The sequence below is a fragment of the Coregonus lavaretus genome (assembly GCF_964263955.1).
Source record: "Coregonus lavaretus genome assembly, chromosome: 6".
In the NCBI taxonomy this organism is placed as follows: Eukaryota; Metazoa; Chordata; class Actinopteri; order Salmoniformes; family Salmonidae; genus Coregonus; species Coregonus lavaretus.
This window is the reverse complement of record NC_139993.1, coordinates 19993-39604: the sequence shown is the minus strand read 5'-3', so window position 1 is coordinate 39604 and position 19612 is coordinate 19993. Positions and strand designations below refer to the sequence as shown.

Below are 19612 nucleotides of genomic sequence, written 5' to 3'. Positions count from 1 at the left end.
AGCGCCTGCTAAATAACTCAAATGTAAAATTAGTATAGGAAGGCAGCCGTTGCCTTTCAGTAGGCCACTGAAATATTCTCTTTGAAATGGTTTGATTGAATGATCTGTTATTGGGTAAGAGCTGGCGCTGGATCCTGGTTTGACTCTAACATTTACAGCAGCCAGCACTAAAACAGAAACCTCTCTTTTTCCTGTATAATCTGGTCATAATTCTTAGTGAACAACAAGAAAGATGAAGCTCTGATAATCTAGCCGGCTTTGTCAGCCTGACAGGTCGCTATCGGTTCTCAATTAGAATCTCCTCACCGCATTACACAGCATAGGTTCTCTGGCCGTTGTTAACACATTTAAGTGTACAAGGAATGTACACAAAATTGCAAAATAGCTCACAAATGGACAGCAGATGGTTTTCTGGCACACATTCAAATGCCCTACATTGTCTTGCCAGGCATTAACATTTGTACGGTGTCCATATTAGGACAAAATACATTTGAATGCTTTCAGAGTGGAAGAGAATCCCACTCTGGCCAGGGTCCCTTACAGCCCTTTCAGATTGGACAGGCTAAGAGGTTTTAGCTCTCTGTGGTTTCACTGCTGTTATTAGCAGACACACACTCAGGCAGGCTGTCCGCCAGGCCTCATGAGGGTAGTAATTAAGGGTAAGAGGTTTATCTATGTCCAGAGCTGGCCCTGGCTTCTAAAAGGCTTTCTGGGACAGGGCTCACAGGGAGCAGGGGGTGAAATGGGCCTGGCTGCAGACTACACCTCTCCTGGGAGGACTGGTGGATGCTGTATTTTATCCTCTCTCTCTCTCTCTCTCTCTCTCTCTCTCTCTCTCTCTCTCTCTCTCTCTCTCTCTCTCTCTCTCTCTCTCTCTCTCTCTCTCTCTCTTCTGTCAGTCTGTCGCCCCTCGCTCTCTATGGTCACTCGCTATCATTTTCTGGTGGTCCAACTTTCTCTCTGTCTCGTTCTCTCGCTCTTTGAGTGATGGGCTCTCTCTCTATCTTCTGCGCTCTCAGAGGAGGTGGTCACCAATATCATTTTCTTTCTCTTTCCCTCCCCTCCCTTACCTTGCTATCCATCACCCCCATCACTCTCTCTCTCTCCATCAACAAAGGTGGTCAGTCTGGTCACTCATTTTCCTTATCCACTTACACCCTCTGAGCAATGGCCTCTTCTTTGTCCTCCCTTCCCCTCTCTCCTCCCTCTCCCCCTGTTTCTCTCTTTGTCTGAGTGATGGGATGTTTCTTCAGTGTCGCCAGGGTGTAATCATTGGTCGAAACCGTTGCAAACGGAAACAAGAGTTTCTATTGGACAAATTCAGGGACTGTAGGTGCCTCCCCGTTTCGTTCTGTTTGGTTCTGTTATGCTGCTATTTAACACACCCCCAGGGGTTGAGGTTACACATTTAGAGACCTTATTTTCAGCTGCCTGCCGCTGCCCAACAGGGGTGGGGAGGGGAGGGGAGGGGAGGGGAGGTGGAGGGGAGGGGAGGGGGATGACTATAAGCAGGGCATTCTCTCTGTGTGTGTGTGTGTGTGTGTGTGTGTGTGTGTGTGTGTGTGTGTGTGTGTGTGTGTGTGTGTGTGTGTGTGTGTGTGTGTGTGTGTGTGTGTGTGTCACTACTACCCGCCCTACTGTGTGAAGGGGGACATGTGTGGCAGATATAAATGGCACACTGTAGAAGGATGATACTGTACTATGGACTGCTGGGAATGTAGAAGGAGGGAGCTCCACACACACACACAAACACACACACACACACACACTGTCTCACAAGCACTCATTTCTTTCTTGGTATCATCCAAGGCTAGTTAATTAAGCACTTTGTCCTCCTCATGTGAAATGAGGTGCTCCCTACTGATATTAAAGCACTCAACCAAATCTGTTGTTTTTTAAATTAATTTCAACATCTTTAAACAAGCTAAATCACACATTCCTCTGCTGCTGTACCAGCTAATTAGCAATATCCTAGATCTTGTACTAGTTTGTAACATTAGCCAATTTAGGCATTTTCTTTAGTGCTTGGCTTGTTGCCTGGGTGTCTCTCTGCCATTCTCCCTCTCTCTTTTCCTCTCTCTTTCGCTCTCTTTTCCTCTCTCTTTCTCTCTCTTTCCTCTCTTTCTCTCTCGTTTCCTCTCTCTTTCTCTCTCTTTTCATTCAAGGAATATTCCAAGGTTGGCAAAATAATACATTGTGAAGGAAACAGCTATATAAACGGTCAAATAATTATAATGCTAACAAATGGCAACAGAACAACACAATGTAGTACCATTATTAATTGACTATCCCTCATTTTCTCTCTCTTCGTCTCTTTCTTAGAAATAATGGTCTCTCTTTCTCTTTATTTTATGTTTCAACACAATTTACTATGATTATAGAAACTAAAATGGCCTCTTTCTCAACTCTCTCTCTCTCTCTCCCTTCTTCTTTTTTTCCAGAGAGTGAGATCGTCCCTCCCGACTGCCTCCGTCCACGCTCCTTCACCACTGTACGCTCCTCCTCTCTCCGCCGCGAGGCAGATGAATCCCGCCTCTCTGTCAGCCTCTGTGACCTCAACCTGCAGCAAGTGGACGGCTCTGGCCCCGCACACCCTCATAACCACGCCCATCTCCACCTGGCCCCTCCCTCCGCCTCCTGCCCCATCCCCCAGAACTCCCTCAACACCCAGCAGTCTTCTGTCCTCCCGCACTCCCTCGAAAGCGACCTCCATTTCCACGCACTCCGCGGTGCCCACATCAAGATGCTCGACGAGCAGACGGTAGCGAGATCCGAGCACGCCAGAGAGGAGCGAACGCTCGTCTTCACCGACCGGCCACTGCGTACCGGCGAGACCGTGTTTATCAAGGTGACCAAGTCGAGCCCGGCTAGGTCAGGATCGCTGTCCTATGGCGTGACATCATGCGACCCCGCTGTGCTGCGCCCTAGCGACCTGCCCTACAACCCGGAGGCGTTAGTCGACCGCAAGGAATTCTGGGCCGTGTGCCGAGTGCCCACGCTGCTCCAGAGCAGTGATATACTGGGCTTCCTGGTCAACCAGGAAGGGGAGGTGATCTTGAGCCACAATGGCACAAACGCGGGGATGCAAGTGTGTGTGGACAACTCCCGGCCCCTGTGGATGTTCTTCGGTCTGCACGGAGCCGTCACTCAACTCAGGATACTGGGTAAGTCAGAATGACTGTTATGTTATACAGGTAACTGCCAACATAAAGGAAACACCAACCTAACGTGTCTTAATAGGGCGTTGGGCCACCACACGAGTTTCCTTTATTTTGGCAGTTACGTGTACTTAGAGTACTACTCTCTACTATTATTGTATGCTCTATGTGGGGCCAGGAGTTTTTCCTATTTATGTTAACTGACTGGGGAAAACTCCAGGCCCTAGCTATGGACTGTAGGGGCTAGGGGACTTTTCCTGATCAGGTCACATGGTCAGGTCCTGGCCTTAAATACTACAGTGTCTACAGTACTACAGGACATAGGAGGCTTGAATCTGACATGGTGTACAACTGTATCAACGTTTTCATTTATCCATTTATGATCGATCGTAGGTCAGGGATTTAGTAACAAGGGCCCCACCCCCATCACAGAGCTCAGAGATGTACACTCATGTTATGGGCTTCAATACAGCATCTTGACACAGGAAGTCAGATCCAAATGCACTTATAAAGGGATTAATGGAGAGCAAGGTAGACACTGTCTCACAACCTGCCAAGATAATAACAGGAAGAGAGGGAACAAGTGAAAGGAGGAGTGTGGGATTCAGGCCCTGTGACCTAGTGGGTACAACATGTCTTCTCCTGTCTGTATGATGTGTGTGTGTGTGTGCGTGTTTGCATGTTCTTGTGTGTGCTTGCGACCTACTCACAGCTGGGGGCAACATGTCTTCTCCTGTCTGTATGATGTGTGTGTGTGTGCGTGTTTGCATGTTCTTGCGTGTGTTTGCGACCTACTCACAGCGGGGGCAACATGTCTTCTCCTGTCTGTATGATGTGTGTGTGTGTGCGTGTTTGCATGTTCTTGCGTGTGCTTGCGACCTACTCACAGCGGGGGAACATGTCTTCTCTACGGGACACACACTACCTCTCAGCAGTATGCCGAGAGCCCCCATGCTTGATTACACACTCTAAATACAGATAATGAACATGAAGTGGGAAAGATGTGTGGGTGGGTGGGAGGCTGTACGCTTAATTTGCAATATGCCAAACATACTGTATTTCTGCTGTGGCAGGCAGGTGTGCCTAAAGTAGCTACAACTGTGCTTTTAGCCTTTTTGAGAGGTGAATTGCTGAGCTCTTTATACTTGTTTACTTACAGATGTAGGATCTTAATTTGAGCCAGTTTGCTACGCAGGAAAATAATCCTGCAGCAACAGGAAATGTGAATTATTATGTAGGTTATACTAAAGGGAAAATCTAGTGGGAAATTTCAAAGTGGAAATTACTAACTTCAGAAGCCTTTTTAAAACTCAAACCTCCTGCAACAGGGTGATCAAATGTAGATCCTACATTTGTAGGCCCCCTATCAAGCCAAGTGGTCCACAAGGTCCCTCTTTGCATAGTCTGTGAAAAGGGCAGACAAACGTCAACAAATAAAAAACGGCGAATGTTCACTCCTATATCCTTCTATGACATAATGGCTTTTTTTATTGAGCCATAATTACATGCAAATAAAACTTTGGCAGAATGTTTCGGAGATTGGACAAGCGGAAATTAAAAAGTGACACATCTTTGTTAGGTGTATCATGTAGAAAGACAGGGAAGGTTGATGGCCTGTCTTATTTTAACAGTCCAATTACGAAGCCACACAACCAAATCAGGCACAACCTCATCAACGTGTCATCATTGTTTTGCTTCTTAGGACAAATCAAGCACCATCTAAATATATCCCTCTTTCCTCTCAGTGAAGGAAAGGAGGGAGGGAGGGAGGAGGGAGGGAGGGAGGGCGGGAGGGAGGGAGAGAGAGAGAGAGAGAGAGAGCGCGAGAGAGAGCGCAAGAGAGAGAGAGTGAGAGAGAGAGAGATTAAATAAACTACACCTTACTGTGCTGATATATAATGCTAACATGGTATTTTCATTAAGTGCTGCTTGTTTGCCCTCATGCTAACACGCTTATTTTCCATGCAGCCATGGAGGTCACAGCAGTTAGCAAGGCATCGACATGCCCTCATGCCGCGCTGTTAGCACTGTTCTCATTATATTACATTACACGGCCGCCATTTTGGATCTGGTCTGCTCCATTAGGCACTCTGGAGATGCACAGAGAGGTGGCTGACAGCACGATCAATGAAAGCCACATCAATACATTATACTTAGGGCTGCAGCACACACTACACACTGTCTGAGGCTGGAGTGTGGCTCTGGGGTATTGATAGATAGGGCAACTGCAGTGGCACTAAGCCAACAGTCAATACTATGGGTCTACATGGAAACTGCACAGGAAATGCATCCCTGTGGGTGTTTTCACCATGCTTTTTTACTAGGAACTCGTTAGCTGCACAGGGAAATGGTGTTATGGTGTTGTGGTTTGTACTGAATGTCTGTTGTACTAGTACATTTCATGTGCTTGTACATTGAAGCCAGAGCACTAGAGGTACAAGGAAGTTCTCTTGTTGCTAAGCACTGTAGCTAGGTCATCTGTTATCAGACAACAGAACTGCCTGAATACGGCTGAGTTTCTTTTAGTACGGATCACCTTACGAGGAGTCTGCGGCAATATGAAATGACTGTTCTAGACACTCTACACTACAATCACTTATCAGAAAAATCTAGGAATTCTTTCTAACCCTGATAGATAGTAAATCACCTTTATGTCCCAATTCTTCAACATTAAGAAGTGTCATATCTGTTTATGTGGTGGCAGGTGTGAATTTGTTTTATAGGCTTTCAGGTTTACCTGAATTTGGCCCGTGGGACTGTATATACATTTGGCAGTGCTTCTTTAAGCTGGCTTAAAGTGTGTGTTGTGCACCGACATGAGGTCCACTAATTCCTGAGCTCCCCTAGTGGGCGAGTGCCCTTGGTAGGGTGAGTGAACACTGAAGGTCAAGATTAGGGCTCCTAGCTAGCATGCTCACTAAGAAGTAACAGTTGGATATTCAGAGAGAATTAATGAACAAATGAATGAATGAATGAATGAATGAATAAATGTTTGAATGAATGAACAAACTAATTAATTCATGGTTGGATTAACAAATTAATGAATTCATTAATGATTGTTTTAATCCCATTTTTAATTTTTAATCTTTATATGTAGTTTTTTTATTGTATTTTTATTATTATGATGTTTTCATTATTTTTGATAAACATCTTTGTAAAGCACATTGAATTGCTTCGATGTATGAATTGTGCTATATAAATAAACTTGCTTGCTTGCTAATGAATGAATGATTAAGAGTAATGAATAAATGAATTAACATTTTATTTTTCTTTATTTAACTAGGCAAGTCAGTTAAGAACAAATTCTTATTTACAATGACGGCCTACACCGGCCAAACCCGGGCCAATTGTGCGCCGCCCTATGGGACTCCCAATCACGGCCGGTTGTGATACAGCCTGGAATTGAACCAGGGAGTGTAGTTATGCCTCAAGCACTGAGATGCAGTGCCTTAGACCGCTGCACCACTCGGCAGCCCAAATGAATGAATGAATGAAAGACAAGCAGAGCAAGAGATTATGCATTCGACAGTAAATGAGAACTGCAATGGGAACTGATAAATGGATGGTTTACTTCTACTGAGTATAGTCATGTACTAGTAATATCATATCTATCTTCCACTATAGTTATGCACTAGTAATATCATATCTATCTTCCACTATAGTCATGTACTAGTAATATCATATCTATCTTTTTGATGCTTTTCAATATTACTGGACCTCACCCGTTACTGTATACAGATGTAGGATCTTAATTTGAGCCAGTTTGCTACGGCACGAAAATAGTCCTGCAGCAACGGGAAATGTGAATTATTATGTGGATTATAATGAATTGACATTTTTGTAGGGGTTGATACACATTTTGTAATGGAAAATCAAGTCTGTTATGTCAAAATGGAAATTACAAACTTCAGAAGCCATTTAAACTTAAAATACAATACAAGTTTTAAATGTCATGCATTGCAGGAAAGTTGTCCTGTGAAAGAGTGATCAAATGAAGGTCCTACATCTGTAAATGGGGGGATGAGGGTGTGATAGTGGAGGGGATGTTAGAGGGAGGTAGAGAACAGCAGTAGAGAAATAGGACACTGTTACTCTGACCGATACATTATAGATTCCATTAGAATGTCAGCTCGTTCACACTCAAGTGAACAGTCTCGCCCGCCACCCACAGCTACTCCAGCCACTGTAAATCTCTCTTTCCTTCTCCCTCGTTTTTTCCTCCCTCCTTCAGACTGAAACATTGAAACATCCTTGGGTCTGGCATGGTTGGCCATGCATTCACCTTTCCTGCCGTCTCTCTCCCTCGCCCTCTCTCTCTCTCTCACACCTTCTCTCTCTCACCCTCTCTCTCAGCCTCTTTTCTCTCCCTCTCCCTGTCTAGTGACTCTGACATCCTTCTCTTCCCTAGCAGTGACACACACACACACACACACACGGCGGGCACCGTCATGGATTGACTCACCACTGGTTTTTTATGAGCGGTAAAGTGTGTACAAAACATTAAGGACACCTGCTCTTTCCATGACATAGACTGATCAGGTGAATCCAGGTGAAAGCTATGATCCCTTATTGATGTCACTTGTTAAATCCACTTCAATCAGTGTAGATGAAGGGGAGGAGACAGGTTAAAGAAGGATTTTTAAGCCTTGAGACAATTGAGACATGGATTGTGTATGTGTGCAATTCAGAGGGTGAATGGGCAAGACAAAATATTGAAGTGCCTTTGAACGGGGTATGGTAGTAGGTGCCAGGCGTACCGGTTTGTGTCAAGAACTGCAATGCTGCTGGGTTTTTCACGCTCAACAGTTTCCCGTGTGTATCAAGAATGGTCCACCACCCAAAGGACATCCAGCAAAACTTGACACAACTGTGGGAAGCATTGGAGTCAACATGGGCCAGCGTCCCTGTGGAACGCTTTCGACACCTTGTAGAGTCCATGCCCCGACGAATTGAGGCTGTTCTGAGAGCAAAAGGGGGGATGTGCAACTTAAGATTAGAAAGGTGTTCCTAATGTTTTATACACTCAGTGTACAGATACACACACAGACACACACAGATAATAACATCTGATAGCAGGGATGTTAAGATGTCAGGGCTATGAACACCTGGATGTTGCGGAACATTTTCCAGCACCAGAGCACTGATAAAATCACTCACTTCATGTCGGGCCTGAAAAAATCCTGTCTCTCACACACACTCTACACATGCCTGCAAGCATGTATAGTGTAGAGAATTATTTTACCATCTAAACCGCTGTGAAATATCATTTCCATAACCAAAAATATTGTATTTTCAGCTGTTTGAAGCTGGTGTACAAAACCGAAAGTAAAAGACACAAAAACTAAACTTAAGCACAGGAAGCATAGCAATATCGCACATAGAACAGATCTACTGCTTCTTAGACTTGCTTTCAATGAGAATGACAGATCTATAACTCACATTTCTATGTGTATTTGGTTGGGTCGCCGAAAAAGTTACAGATTGCAGCTTTAACTATATATACAGTATATACTATCCTATATACAGATTTTACAAATTACCATAGAGAGCCTAAATGTAGAAAATGTAGCAAAATGGTGCTGACAACAAACTTAAAGACCACCCATATACAGTCACCAACCTCTCAAAGCTCTTAAAGTTGCTTTGGATATCGTGTTTCAGAAAGCTCAATGGATGTAGGAAGACAAGCAACCACTTTACAACCCCACTCTCCTCTTTTCCTCCTCCCATCTTCCCCTCCTCCTATTCACCAGTCTACCACTAAACAGATACCTAGAAAGATATCCCACACTCCTCTTCTAAGATGTAGAGACTATGATGACCTAAGGTCACTATATGACCACAAAGGTCATCCTCAGACACAACCATGACTGTAGCGCCAAGCGGCCATTTTGAAGCCACAACCCCATCGAGGTGTTGCGACAGTTTGTGACCCAGTGTTGTTGAGTCAAAGTAGGCCAGTCCCAGTCTCAGTGTCACATAGCCCACATTCCTCAGAATCCTCCCCTAGCAGACTGCTTTAGAGGAGCTGGACGAACATACTCTCCTTAATAAACTAGCTGTGTCCCAAATGGCACCCTATTCCCTATATAGTGAACTACTTTTGACAAGGGCCCATAGGGCTCTGGTCAAAAGTAGTGCGGTCAAAAATAGTGCACCGCATAGGGAATAGAGTGCCATTTGGGACGCAGGGGGAGAGAGCTACCACAGCTGTCCACAATCCCTCTCTGAGTTAATCTGGAAGTGAACAGGAGGATCAGGGCTGGGCTCAACTGATCCTAGGTCAGCTGCTGAGGACGAGCCAGATAGACGATTAAAATAGAAGAGACGGAGGACAGAGAGAGGCTCGGCACCACCACCACACCTCTGGGTTAGAGTCAGTAGGGGGACCTGTCAGCGTAGTAGTAGTAGTAGTAGTGGTAGTTTATAAGAAGGATAAGGGTGTGTACGTACAAACTGAGGAAAGGTATGGGAGTATGTGTTATACATAGACATTCTACAAATTACCATCCAAAAACACACATCGCACAAACACACACACACTTAGACATACACACACACACTGAGGCACCAAGAGCCTAGGGGCACCAGAGCAGCCCTCTACACAAACAAACAGCCCAGTTCTTAACCCTCCTCTCCAACAATACCACCACATACAGCCCTGTTTAGAAAACCTCAAAGACTCTACAAGACTTGTACAGTACAGCCTACCACATGATGTAATGCACCATGTCAGTCAGTCATCAGGTAACATAGATCAGTATTACAGCCAACATTAGTCCTAATGCATTATGTTAGCATTGTCGCAGAACCAAAATGGCCGCCTAGTACAGTGGTTCCCAACCAGGGGTACTAGGTCCCGTGGGGGTACTTGGCCTATCCACAAGAAGACTCATGAGACCATAGGCCTAATGATAAAATGCACATACTTGGGCAAATTCAGTTGGTGTTACAGTAAGCGAAAAAGGTTAGGAACCACTGGCCTAGTCGACAGCCTCTCCAGTGTTTGTGAGCATAGAAAGACTGCAACTGGGCAGCCATTTTGGATCTGGCCATAGATCAATCAATTGCTCCCAGAGAGATGCCAGAAACGGTGTCAGGTCGCCATGTTGTCAGCTGATGGCAGTGTTAATGATAGAGGCGAAAGAAACGCACACCTGTTTAGGCAAGGTGCTGGCTAGCGGAGTAGAATACTTGAAAAATAAAAGGACAGCCTCACACTCTAGGAGCTCAGATGCAATAATTGAATAACCAACGTTTGGACAGACAAGCTGTATTTATCAGGGTATAATGAGAAACACTGTGGGTCACTAATTTCTATACTTTGGAAGGACACACAGCTGTCTGTAATCATGGCCAGGTGTGGCTTGATGTCATTGGTTGATTTACAGATATAAATAGAACATATAAAAAGCACAAATGGCCTCCCTAGTGGCGCAGCGGTCTAAGGCACTGCATCACAGTGCTAGAGGTGTCACTACAGACCCAGGTTCGATCCCGGGCTATATCACAACCAGCCGTGATCGGGAGTCCCATAGGGCGGCGCACAATTGGCCCAGCGTCATCTGGGTTAGGGGAGGGTTTGGCCGGGGGGGCTTTACTTGGCTCATCGCGTTCTAGCGACTTCTTGTGGCAGGCAGGGTGCCTGCAGGCTGACCTTGGTCGACAGTTGAATGGTGTTTCCTCCGACACATTGGTACTGCTGGCTTCTGGGTTAAGCGGGCAGGTGTTAAGAAGCGCGGTTTGGCGGGTCATGTTTCGGAGGACCCCTGACTCGACCTTCGCCTCCCGAGCCCGTTGGAGAATTGCAGCGATGAGACAAGATCGAAAAAGGGGGTATAAAATAAAAATAGCGCGAATGGATAACACACGATCATAGATACAATTTGGCTCCATAGGCCTACAAACATTAACAATGAATAGCAAAATCACAATAATCACCAGAATGTCTATGGAAACTGTGGTTATTCAATGATTGCATCTGAGCTCCTACAGTGTGAGGCTCTCCTTTTCTTTTTCAAGTGTTAATGATGGACCATGGGCCACACACACCAGGCGACTCATATTTCACATTCTTCCATCTTGCCATCCAGAAAAACAGACGTACCGTACAGAGAAAGACCACTGAGCTCACTCCCAGTTACCACAATCCCCAGAGGCTTTGATGAACTATTCCTCCTCTCATCCCTCATGTCTTCAAATAACATGTTATTGAAATGTTCAAGGGCTCATTATAGTTCATTGTGGCTTGTTTGTTGCTGTTGTTGCTGATGATGTCCCTGTTTTTGTGGCTTTAGGGGGAAATGATGATGATAGCCATTTCCATTGTTCCTAGCGAATTAGCAAAACCTATTTTTTAATTAAGACATGCACACTCAACAAGACAGCCAATTTGCATAGGAATTTACTAAACATTAAATAGTCATTCTGTTAGTGCCTACTTTGGAGAAAAAAAACAATTAGCCTCATATTACAACTACTGCGGATAAGCACTGGACTAACAATGATTGGATGCATACAACATGTCTACTTTCATAAATACAGTCTAGAATTTTTTTTCGTTTGTTTTTGGTGTAGTATCATTTCTGCTATTTGTTTGATTAGGTGAGCCACTGTTATAAAGTCAATAGTGACACTCAATCTTGCTCAGTCTTTATAAATTATTACTACACAATCACTATCAACCAATTAACTAACTAACCATCAAGCAATGTGAAGGATCCACTTCGTCCTTAGATACTTCAAACATGTTTTTCATCGATATACAGGCATGTGCTGTATGTCTACTGTAGCCAGGGTCGGATTCCGACTTACGTAATGTGTCCATGTCCGTGCCTTTGGAACCCAATATGTAATGTCAATCACACTGGGGCTGGGGTCTCTGAAACATGACCCCTCACCTTAGGCATCACTGGCATCCATACATGTGCTTCTTAAACATGGACTCGGAATTTCCATTTGTTTCCCTGCCTTCACCAATGAAAGAGGGGATGTAAAAAATATATTGAAACGTGACAAACCCCCACATAAAGTGCCTTGCAAAAGTATTCATCCCCATTGGCGTTTTTCCTATTTTGTTGCATTACAACCTGTAATTTAAATTGATTTTTATTTGGATTTCATATAATGAACATACACAAAATAGTCAAAATTGTTGAAGTGGAATGAAAAAAATAACTTGCTTCAAAAAATTCTAAAAAATAAATAACGGAAAAGTGGTGCGTGCATACAGTGGGGAGAACAAGTATTTGATACACTGCCGATTTTGCAGGTTTTCCTACTTACAAAGCATGTAGAGGTCTGTAATTTTTATCATAGGTACACTTCAACTGTGAGAGGCGGAATCTAAAACAAAAATCCAGAAAATCACATTGTATAATTTTTAAGTAATTAATTAGCATTTTATTGCATGACATAAGTATTTGATACATCAGAAAAGCAGAACTTAATATTTGGTACAGAAACCTTTGTTTGCAATTACAGAGATCATACGTTTCCTGTAGGTCTTGACCAGGTTTGCACACACTGCAGCAGGGATTTTGGCCCACTCCTCCATACAGACCTTCTCCAGATCCTTCAGGTTTCGGGGCTGTCGCTGGGCAATACGGACTTTCAGCTTCCTCCAAAGATTTTCTATTGGGTTCAGGTCTGGAGACTGTCTCCAGGACCTTGAGATGCTTCTTATGGAGCCACTCCTTAGTTGCCCTGGCTGTGTGTTTCGGGTCGTTGTCATGCTGGAAGACCCAGCCACGACCCATCTTCAATGCTCTTACTGAGGGAAGGAGGTTGTTGGCCAAGATCTCGCGATACATGGCCCCATCCATCCTCCCCTCAATACGGTGCAGTCGTCCTGTCCCCTTTGCAGAAAAGCATCCCCAAAGAATGATGTTTCCACCTCCATACTTCACGGTTGGGATGGTGTTCTTGGGGTTGTACTCATCCTTCTTCTTCCTCCAAATACGGCGAGTGGAGTTTAGACCAAAAAGCTATATTTTTGTCTCATCAGACCACATGACCTTCTCCCATTCCTCCTCTGGATCATCCAGATGGTCATTGGCAAACTTCAGACGGGCCTGGACATGCGCTGGCTTGAGCAGGGGGACCTTGCGTGCGCTGCAGGATTTTAATCCATGACGGCGTAGTGTGTTACTAATGGTTTTCTTTGAGACTGTGGTCCCAGCTCTCTTCAGGTCATTAACCAGGTCCTGCCTTGTAGTTCTGGGCTGATCCCTCACCTTCCTCATGATCATTGATGCCTCACGAGGTGAGATCTTGCATGGAGCCCCAGACCGAGGGTGATTGACCGTCATCTTGAACTTCTTCCATTTTCTAATAATTGCGCCAACAGTTGTTGCCTTCTCACCAAGCTGCTTGCCTATTGTCCTGTAGCCCATACCAGCCTTAAGCAGGTCTACAATTGTATCCCTGATGTCCTTACACAGCTCTCTGGTCTTGGCCATTGTGGAGAGGTTGGAGTCTGTTTGATTGAGTGTGTGGACAGGTGTCTTTTATACAGGTTACGAGTTCAAACAGGTGCAGTTAATACAGGTAATGAGTGGAGAACAGGAGGGCTTCTTAAAGAAAAACTAACAGATCTGTGAGAGCCGGAATTCTTACTGGTTGGTAGGTGATCAAATACTTATGTCATGCAATAAAATGCAAATGAATTACTTAAAAATCATACAATGTGATTTTCTGGATTTTTGTTTTAGATTCCGTCTTTCACAGTTGAAGTGTACCTATGATAAAAATTACAGACCTCTACATGCTTTGTAAGTAGGAAAACCTGCAAAATCGGCAGTGTATCAAATACTTGTTCTCCCCACTGTATGTATTCACCCCCTTTACTATGAAGCCCCTAAATAAGATATGGTGCAACCAATTACCTTCAGAAGTCACCTAATTAGTTAAATAAAGTCCACCTGTGTGCAATCTAAGTGTCACATGATCTGTCACATGATCTCAGTAAATATACACCTGTTCTGAAAGACCCCAGAGTCTGCAACACCACTAAGCAAGGGGCACCACCAAGCAAGCGGCACCATGAAGACCAAGGAGCTCTCCAAACAGGTCAGGGACAGATCAGGGTTGGGTTATAAAAAAATATCAAAAACTTTGAACATCCCACGAAGCACCATTAAATCCATTATTAAAAAATGGAAATAATATGGCACCACAACAAACCTGCCAAGACAGGGCCGCCCACCAAAACTCACGGACCAGGCAAGGAGGGCATTAATCAGAGAGGCAACAAAGAGACCAAAGATAACCCTGAAGGAGCTGCAAAGCTCCACAGCGGAGATTGGAGTATCTGTCCATAGGACCACTTTAAGCCGTACACTCCACAGAGCTGGGCTTTATGGAAGAGTGGCCAGAAAAAAGCCATTGCTTAAAGAAAAAAATAAGCAAACACATTTGGTGTTTGCCAAAAGGCATGTGGGAGACTCCCCAATCATATGGAAGAAGGTACTCTGGTCAGATGAGACTAAAATTGAGTTTTCTGGCCATCAAGGAAAATGCTATGTCTGGCACAAACCCAACACCTCTCATCACCCCGAGAACACCATCCCCACAGTGAAGCATGGTGGTGGCAGCATCATGCTGTGGAGATGTTTTTCATCGGCAGGGACTGGGAAACTGAATTCAGAATTGAAGGAATGATGGATGGCCCTAAATACAGGGAAATTCTTGAGGGAAACCTGTTTCAGTCTTCCAGAGATTTGAGACTGGGACGGAGGTTTACCTTCCAGCAGGACAATAACCCTAAGCATACTGCAAAAGCAACACTCAAGTGGTTTAAGGGGAAACATTGAAATGTCTTGGAATGGCCTAGTCAAAGCCCAGACCTCAATTCAATTGAGAATCTGTGGTATGACTTAAAGATTGCTGTACACCAGCGGAACCCATCCAACTTGAAGGAGCTGGAGCAGTTTTCCCTTGAAGAATGGGCAAAAATCCCAGTGGCTAGATGTGCCAAGCTTATAGAGACATACCCCAAGAGACTTGCAGCTGTAATTGCTGCAAAAGGTGGCTCTACAAAGTATTTACTCTGGGGGGGTTTGTCTTATTTCTTGTTTGTTTCACAATAAAAAATATTTGGCATCTTCAAAGTGGTAGACATGTTGTGTAAATCAAATGATACAAACCCCCAAAAAATTAATTTTAATTCCAGGTTGTAAGGCAACAAAATAGGAAAAATGCCAAGGGGGGTGAATACTTTCGCAAGCCACTGTATCTCCCTAAACCTCACCCTAGAAATCCCCAAAAGTTATTGAAAAGACATTCACTTCAATAGGATCATAAGATCATTCATCAGACTACCAATGTACTGTATAGTGCACTTAGAGGAGAAAACACCCTTTGATGTTTGTAGGCATATGTCTTCATAACATATCAACTATTTTTTCAGATTCAGATAAGCTTTATTAGCATGAATGAACAAGGCTACTGTTGCTAAGGCGAAGTGAGATAATGGCATCAACAATAACAGCAAAAATATATATATATATTTTTATGAATAGAAATTTCTATTTTTCATGATATAGGATCGTTCCTCAATGTAGGACCTACTGGATAGTCCACTTACAGTAGTAGAGGTGGCTATAATTGAGATGGCTATATTTGAGGTGGCTATATTTGAGGTGGCTATCTTTGAACTCTATATGCTTTCATAACCATTTATTTTCTCTCTGTCTGTTCTCTGGCTCCAGGTTCCACCCAACTCGGGGACCAGCCGGCGAGGGCTCCCTCCAACCCCAGCTCTCGCTCCTCCTCCCCCCACACTCCCAGCGCCCTAGCCCTGGCCCTGGGTAGTGGAAGCTCCGACCCTGTCCTTAACGGAGGCCTGGGAGGCCCCTGCTCCGGAGCCTACTGTGGTGGCTCCGCGGGAGGTCTGTACCTTTCAGAGCCACTCTATTAATCAAACTATCAAAGCCACTGCAGGGGGCTAAGAGAGGAGAGAGGGACACTAGGTAGTATACAGTAGATAGGTAGCAGATGTCCTGGGAGGTGAGTCTGTTCGGTACATTGCTTCTCGTGCTGTGCAGTGAGAGGACACAGTGTCTCGTCTAATGTTGTAGTAACATAATGTGAGGCTGCCTTCATAGTGGAACAGCAGTGGTAAAATGGGTTTGTACTGTATTTATTGTAAAGAGTGCATTGATCAACACTGTAGATTAGATCCATTACATCAGTACATACATGCAGAATGTTCTTTCATTGGTCGAATGACTACTGACACCCCTAACACATGCTCTCTCTCTCTCTTTCTCCCGCTCCCTCCTTCCCTCCCTCCATCGCTACCTCCCCCCTAACAGGAACGACCCCCAGCTCGCCCGTCAGCCTCCCCAAGTCGCCCACCTTCCCATCAGGCAGCGGGAGAGGGCCCGGGTGGCCGACTGGCGATGAGTGTTCCATCTGCTACGAGAACCACGTGGACACGGTCATCTACGCCTGCGGTCACATGTGTCTCTGCTACACCTGCGGCGTCAAACTCAAGAAGATGTCCAACGCCTGTTGCCCGATCTGCAGGAGACAAATCAAAGACATCATTAAGACCTACCGTAGCACGTAGGGGCCCTTGAAGCTAAGGGCCCCGAAACTGAGGGCCACAGGCATATTGAGGCCCCCAAGGGCCACAGGCATAAGTTAATGGGGAGAGGAGGAAGAAGGAGGGGAAAGACGTTGAGAGACTTTTAAGATCAGGGAAATGGACAATGGACAGTTCACTATGGTATCTTTGTGTGATGGATTTTGAGGAAGAATTTTGGTTTTTGTTTCAAATACCTATTTTTTTGTTGGCTGGTACAGTTAGTAGACCTGCACTGCAAAGGTCTCTTGCATTGTGGTGGCTTTTGAAGCTGCGGGAGGGGGGGGTGCAACCCCGGCGATAACTTTCTCTCTCAACTAGACGTTTTTATTCTTCTTACTCTCTCCATGGATTCAGGAAGTTTCAGACTTTGAGGAGCGAAGACGTGAAACTACTTTTTATTTTGTTGTTTGAGCCACTTCCAGACGACTGCTGCGAGTTTGGAAGCAAACGAGGTGGTTTCAATTCAACGTGATGCATTTCTGTAGTAGTCATAGGATTCATCAATAGGAAGATGACTACAGTTGTATAAAGTTGTGAAGTATAGGGACGTAAGTATATGACTTGAAGGAGTGCTGTATCACCTCTTGCTCCTATACAGTAAGTCATATATTCTCTACCAAATGTACTTGTGTGGTAGTTCTATAGCACATTCATTGGTGGTAGCTGTCCTGTTGCGCTAGCTAGCTAGCTATCTGCTTGCTCTGCGGTGTTGTATGTTGCACTGAAGTCAGTACTGCACTCTCGGAAATGCCCCATCAAGAAAGGAGAGGATACAGATTATTTTACACAATAAGTTTAAACAACCAACCAAACAATGTCACTGGCAGCCTCAGCTTCCAAACCAATCCCATAATTTGTACCCACATCATGTGACAGGAAGCAGGAAGTGAAAGTACAGTTATTGGGTGTTCCTCAGGTCCAGCTGTTTTTTGTAATGCCCCAAAATGGTGACAGTTTCCCAAACACCAGCCCAATACACTGTGAGTTCAGTGAAACTGAGACAGTTTCTCATAAAAATGGCTCCTTTCACCGCGCACACACATACATACAGTAGCCATGGGATTGTTGCCATGGTAATAGCGTTCACCGTCGATCTGACACAGCCCCCTGCCTTAATTTATGAACAGTTAATTTGTTACATGCGGATGTGTGATAAATAATGCTTTGTTTATATACATATTTTTCACCAAGACCCCTTACTGAATACCAAATACGATGTTGTGTGTCGGAAGAAAGGCTTCAGAAACAGGACGTCAGAAGCTCAGAGGATAAAAAGCACATAAAACAAAATTGAATTGACCCCAACTTATTTTTATAACTCAAAACTTACTGGTCAAAGATCATTTACATCACAGACAGTCAGTAATGTGTACACAACCCTAACCCTATCACAGTACTACTCTATCATCTGCATAGTGCTCCCACCAGCAACAAATACCCTTTACAGTTACACACATTAATGTAGGGTTATGAGAGGTAGATGGGAGTTCCTCAATGTTACAAGTTGAAATACAGTCGGTTACACGTGTTGTCACTTACCCCATATGACTTTTATCACTTTGGGGCGAATCCTAATTTACATTTATGTCGAATTATCACTCAATCTCCCATTGACATCAATGCATGACTACGTGACAATGTGACTTTGTAAAAGTTAGAATTTTCCCCTTAATGATCAGTATGTGTCATATATCCCATTGAAATTCCCCTCATGCTTGTGTGTACTGGAGCTATAAGCCATAGCTTTCTACCGAGAGCTGAAAAGGCTGTTCTTTTAACACGTTTATGTTGCATCCTGGTATAATTAATAGATAATAGATAAATGGGGCTGGAATGTAATGCTGCGACAGTATTTGCCAGCTCTCTGTTTTTGGTGCAAATACTGACAGATGTTTCGTATACATCCTCTTTACACTCCCAAACAGAACTTTGTGTTTTAATGATATTATACGCTACTGCTTGAAGTGTTAATTTACATTTCGAATGTTAATTTATGTTTTAAGATGAGGCAAATCGTTTTTATTGGTGTGGTTGGTAGTATCGAGAGAGAAAAAACATATTTTGTCTGCTTTTTGAGTTTGTAAAGTGTTTTCGATTGATAATCATGATTGTAATGTTTGTTTTCTGGTTGATTGAAACCATGAAATAATCAGCTATTTCTACTTCTACGATGTATCCTAAAGCCAGGAACTATATTATCTTGTACCTTCCACCAATATCTGGGACTCCCTGCAGTATACAATCATAACACCTCGTTGCTTTGGGTACAAGATAAGCACAGATGCATTCTTTTACAACTCTGAATATTCTAGCGCTACATTTTCTGTCATTTATACCTTGTTGTTTAAGCCTCCTTTTGAGTCCTAAACAGTTATGTTTGTATATAGTTTGAAGGCCGTCGTTGTATGGCAATGTTAAATGTCACTTTATAAGAATCCTGATTGTACTTTTTAAATGGTCTAGTCTATAGGTAATCTCTGGCATATTCTATCGCAGTATAATTTTTGTGCTCATTCTAAGTGTCCGACCAGATCCGAAATCCAATAACAAATCAATTTGTTAATCCACCTCATAATTTGCATATTCTGTGCTAAAAACACGTAATTTCCCCTTACTTCAAAAGTTTATTTGTATTTTTTTACTGACCCTTTATTCAAGGAATTTATCCTACAATCACTAATGTAAACAATAGTCATTGGACATACAGTCATGTAATAAATGGCAACCTATAATAATGTAAAAGTTAAATATCATGCAAAAAAAACAAGACACCTAAATTGCTACCTATCGTATTTATTGAGTTACATACAGGGTTAATTGAAGTGGTCTGACTCTTGTCAGTAGTCAACAGCTTAAAGTTCAG

General features: G+C 43.8%; 1 protein-coding gene across 1 annotated transcript in view; it reads left to right on the top strand.

Moving 5' to 3' along the window:
• Positions 1-16731, top strand: part of neurl1aa (neuralized E3 ubiquitin protein ligase 1Aa) — a gene marked incomplete at its 3' end in the record, with an annotated part of 63953 nt that extends 47222 nt beyond the window's left edge. The window contains exons 4-6 of the mRNA XM_084164328.1: positions 2442-3164; positions 15869-16048; positions 16475-16731. Coding sequence (XP_084020454.1) covers positions 2442-3164; positions 15869-16048; positions 16475-16731 — 1160 coding nt within the window. The remainder of the gene's footprint in view (positions 1-2441; positions 3165-15868; positions 16049-16474) is intronic.
• Positions 16732-19612: the final 2881 nt, after the last annotated feature.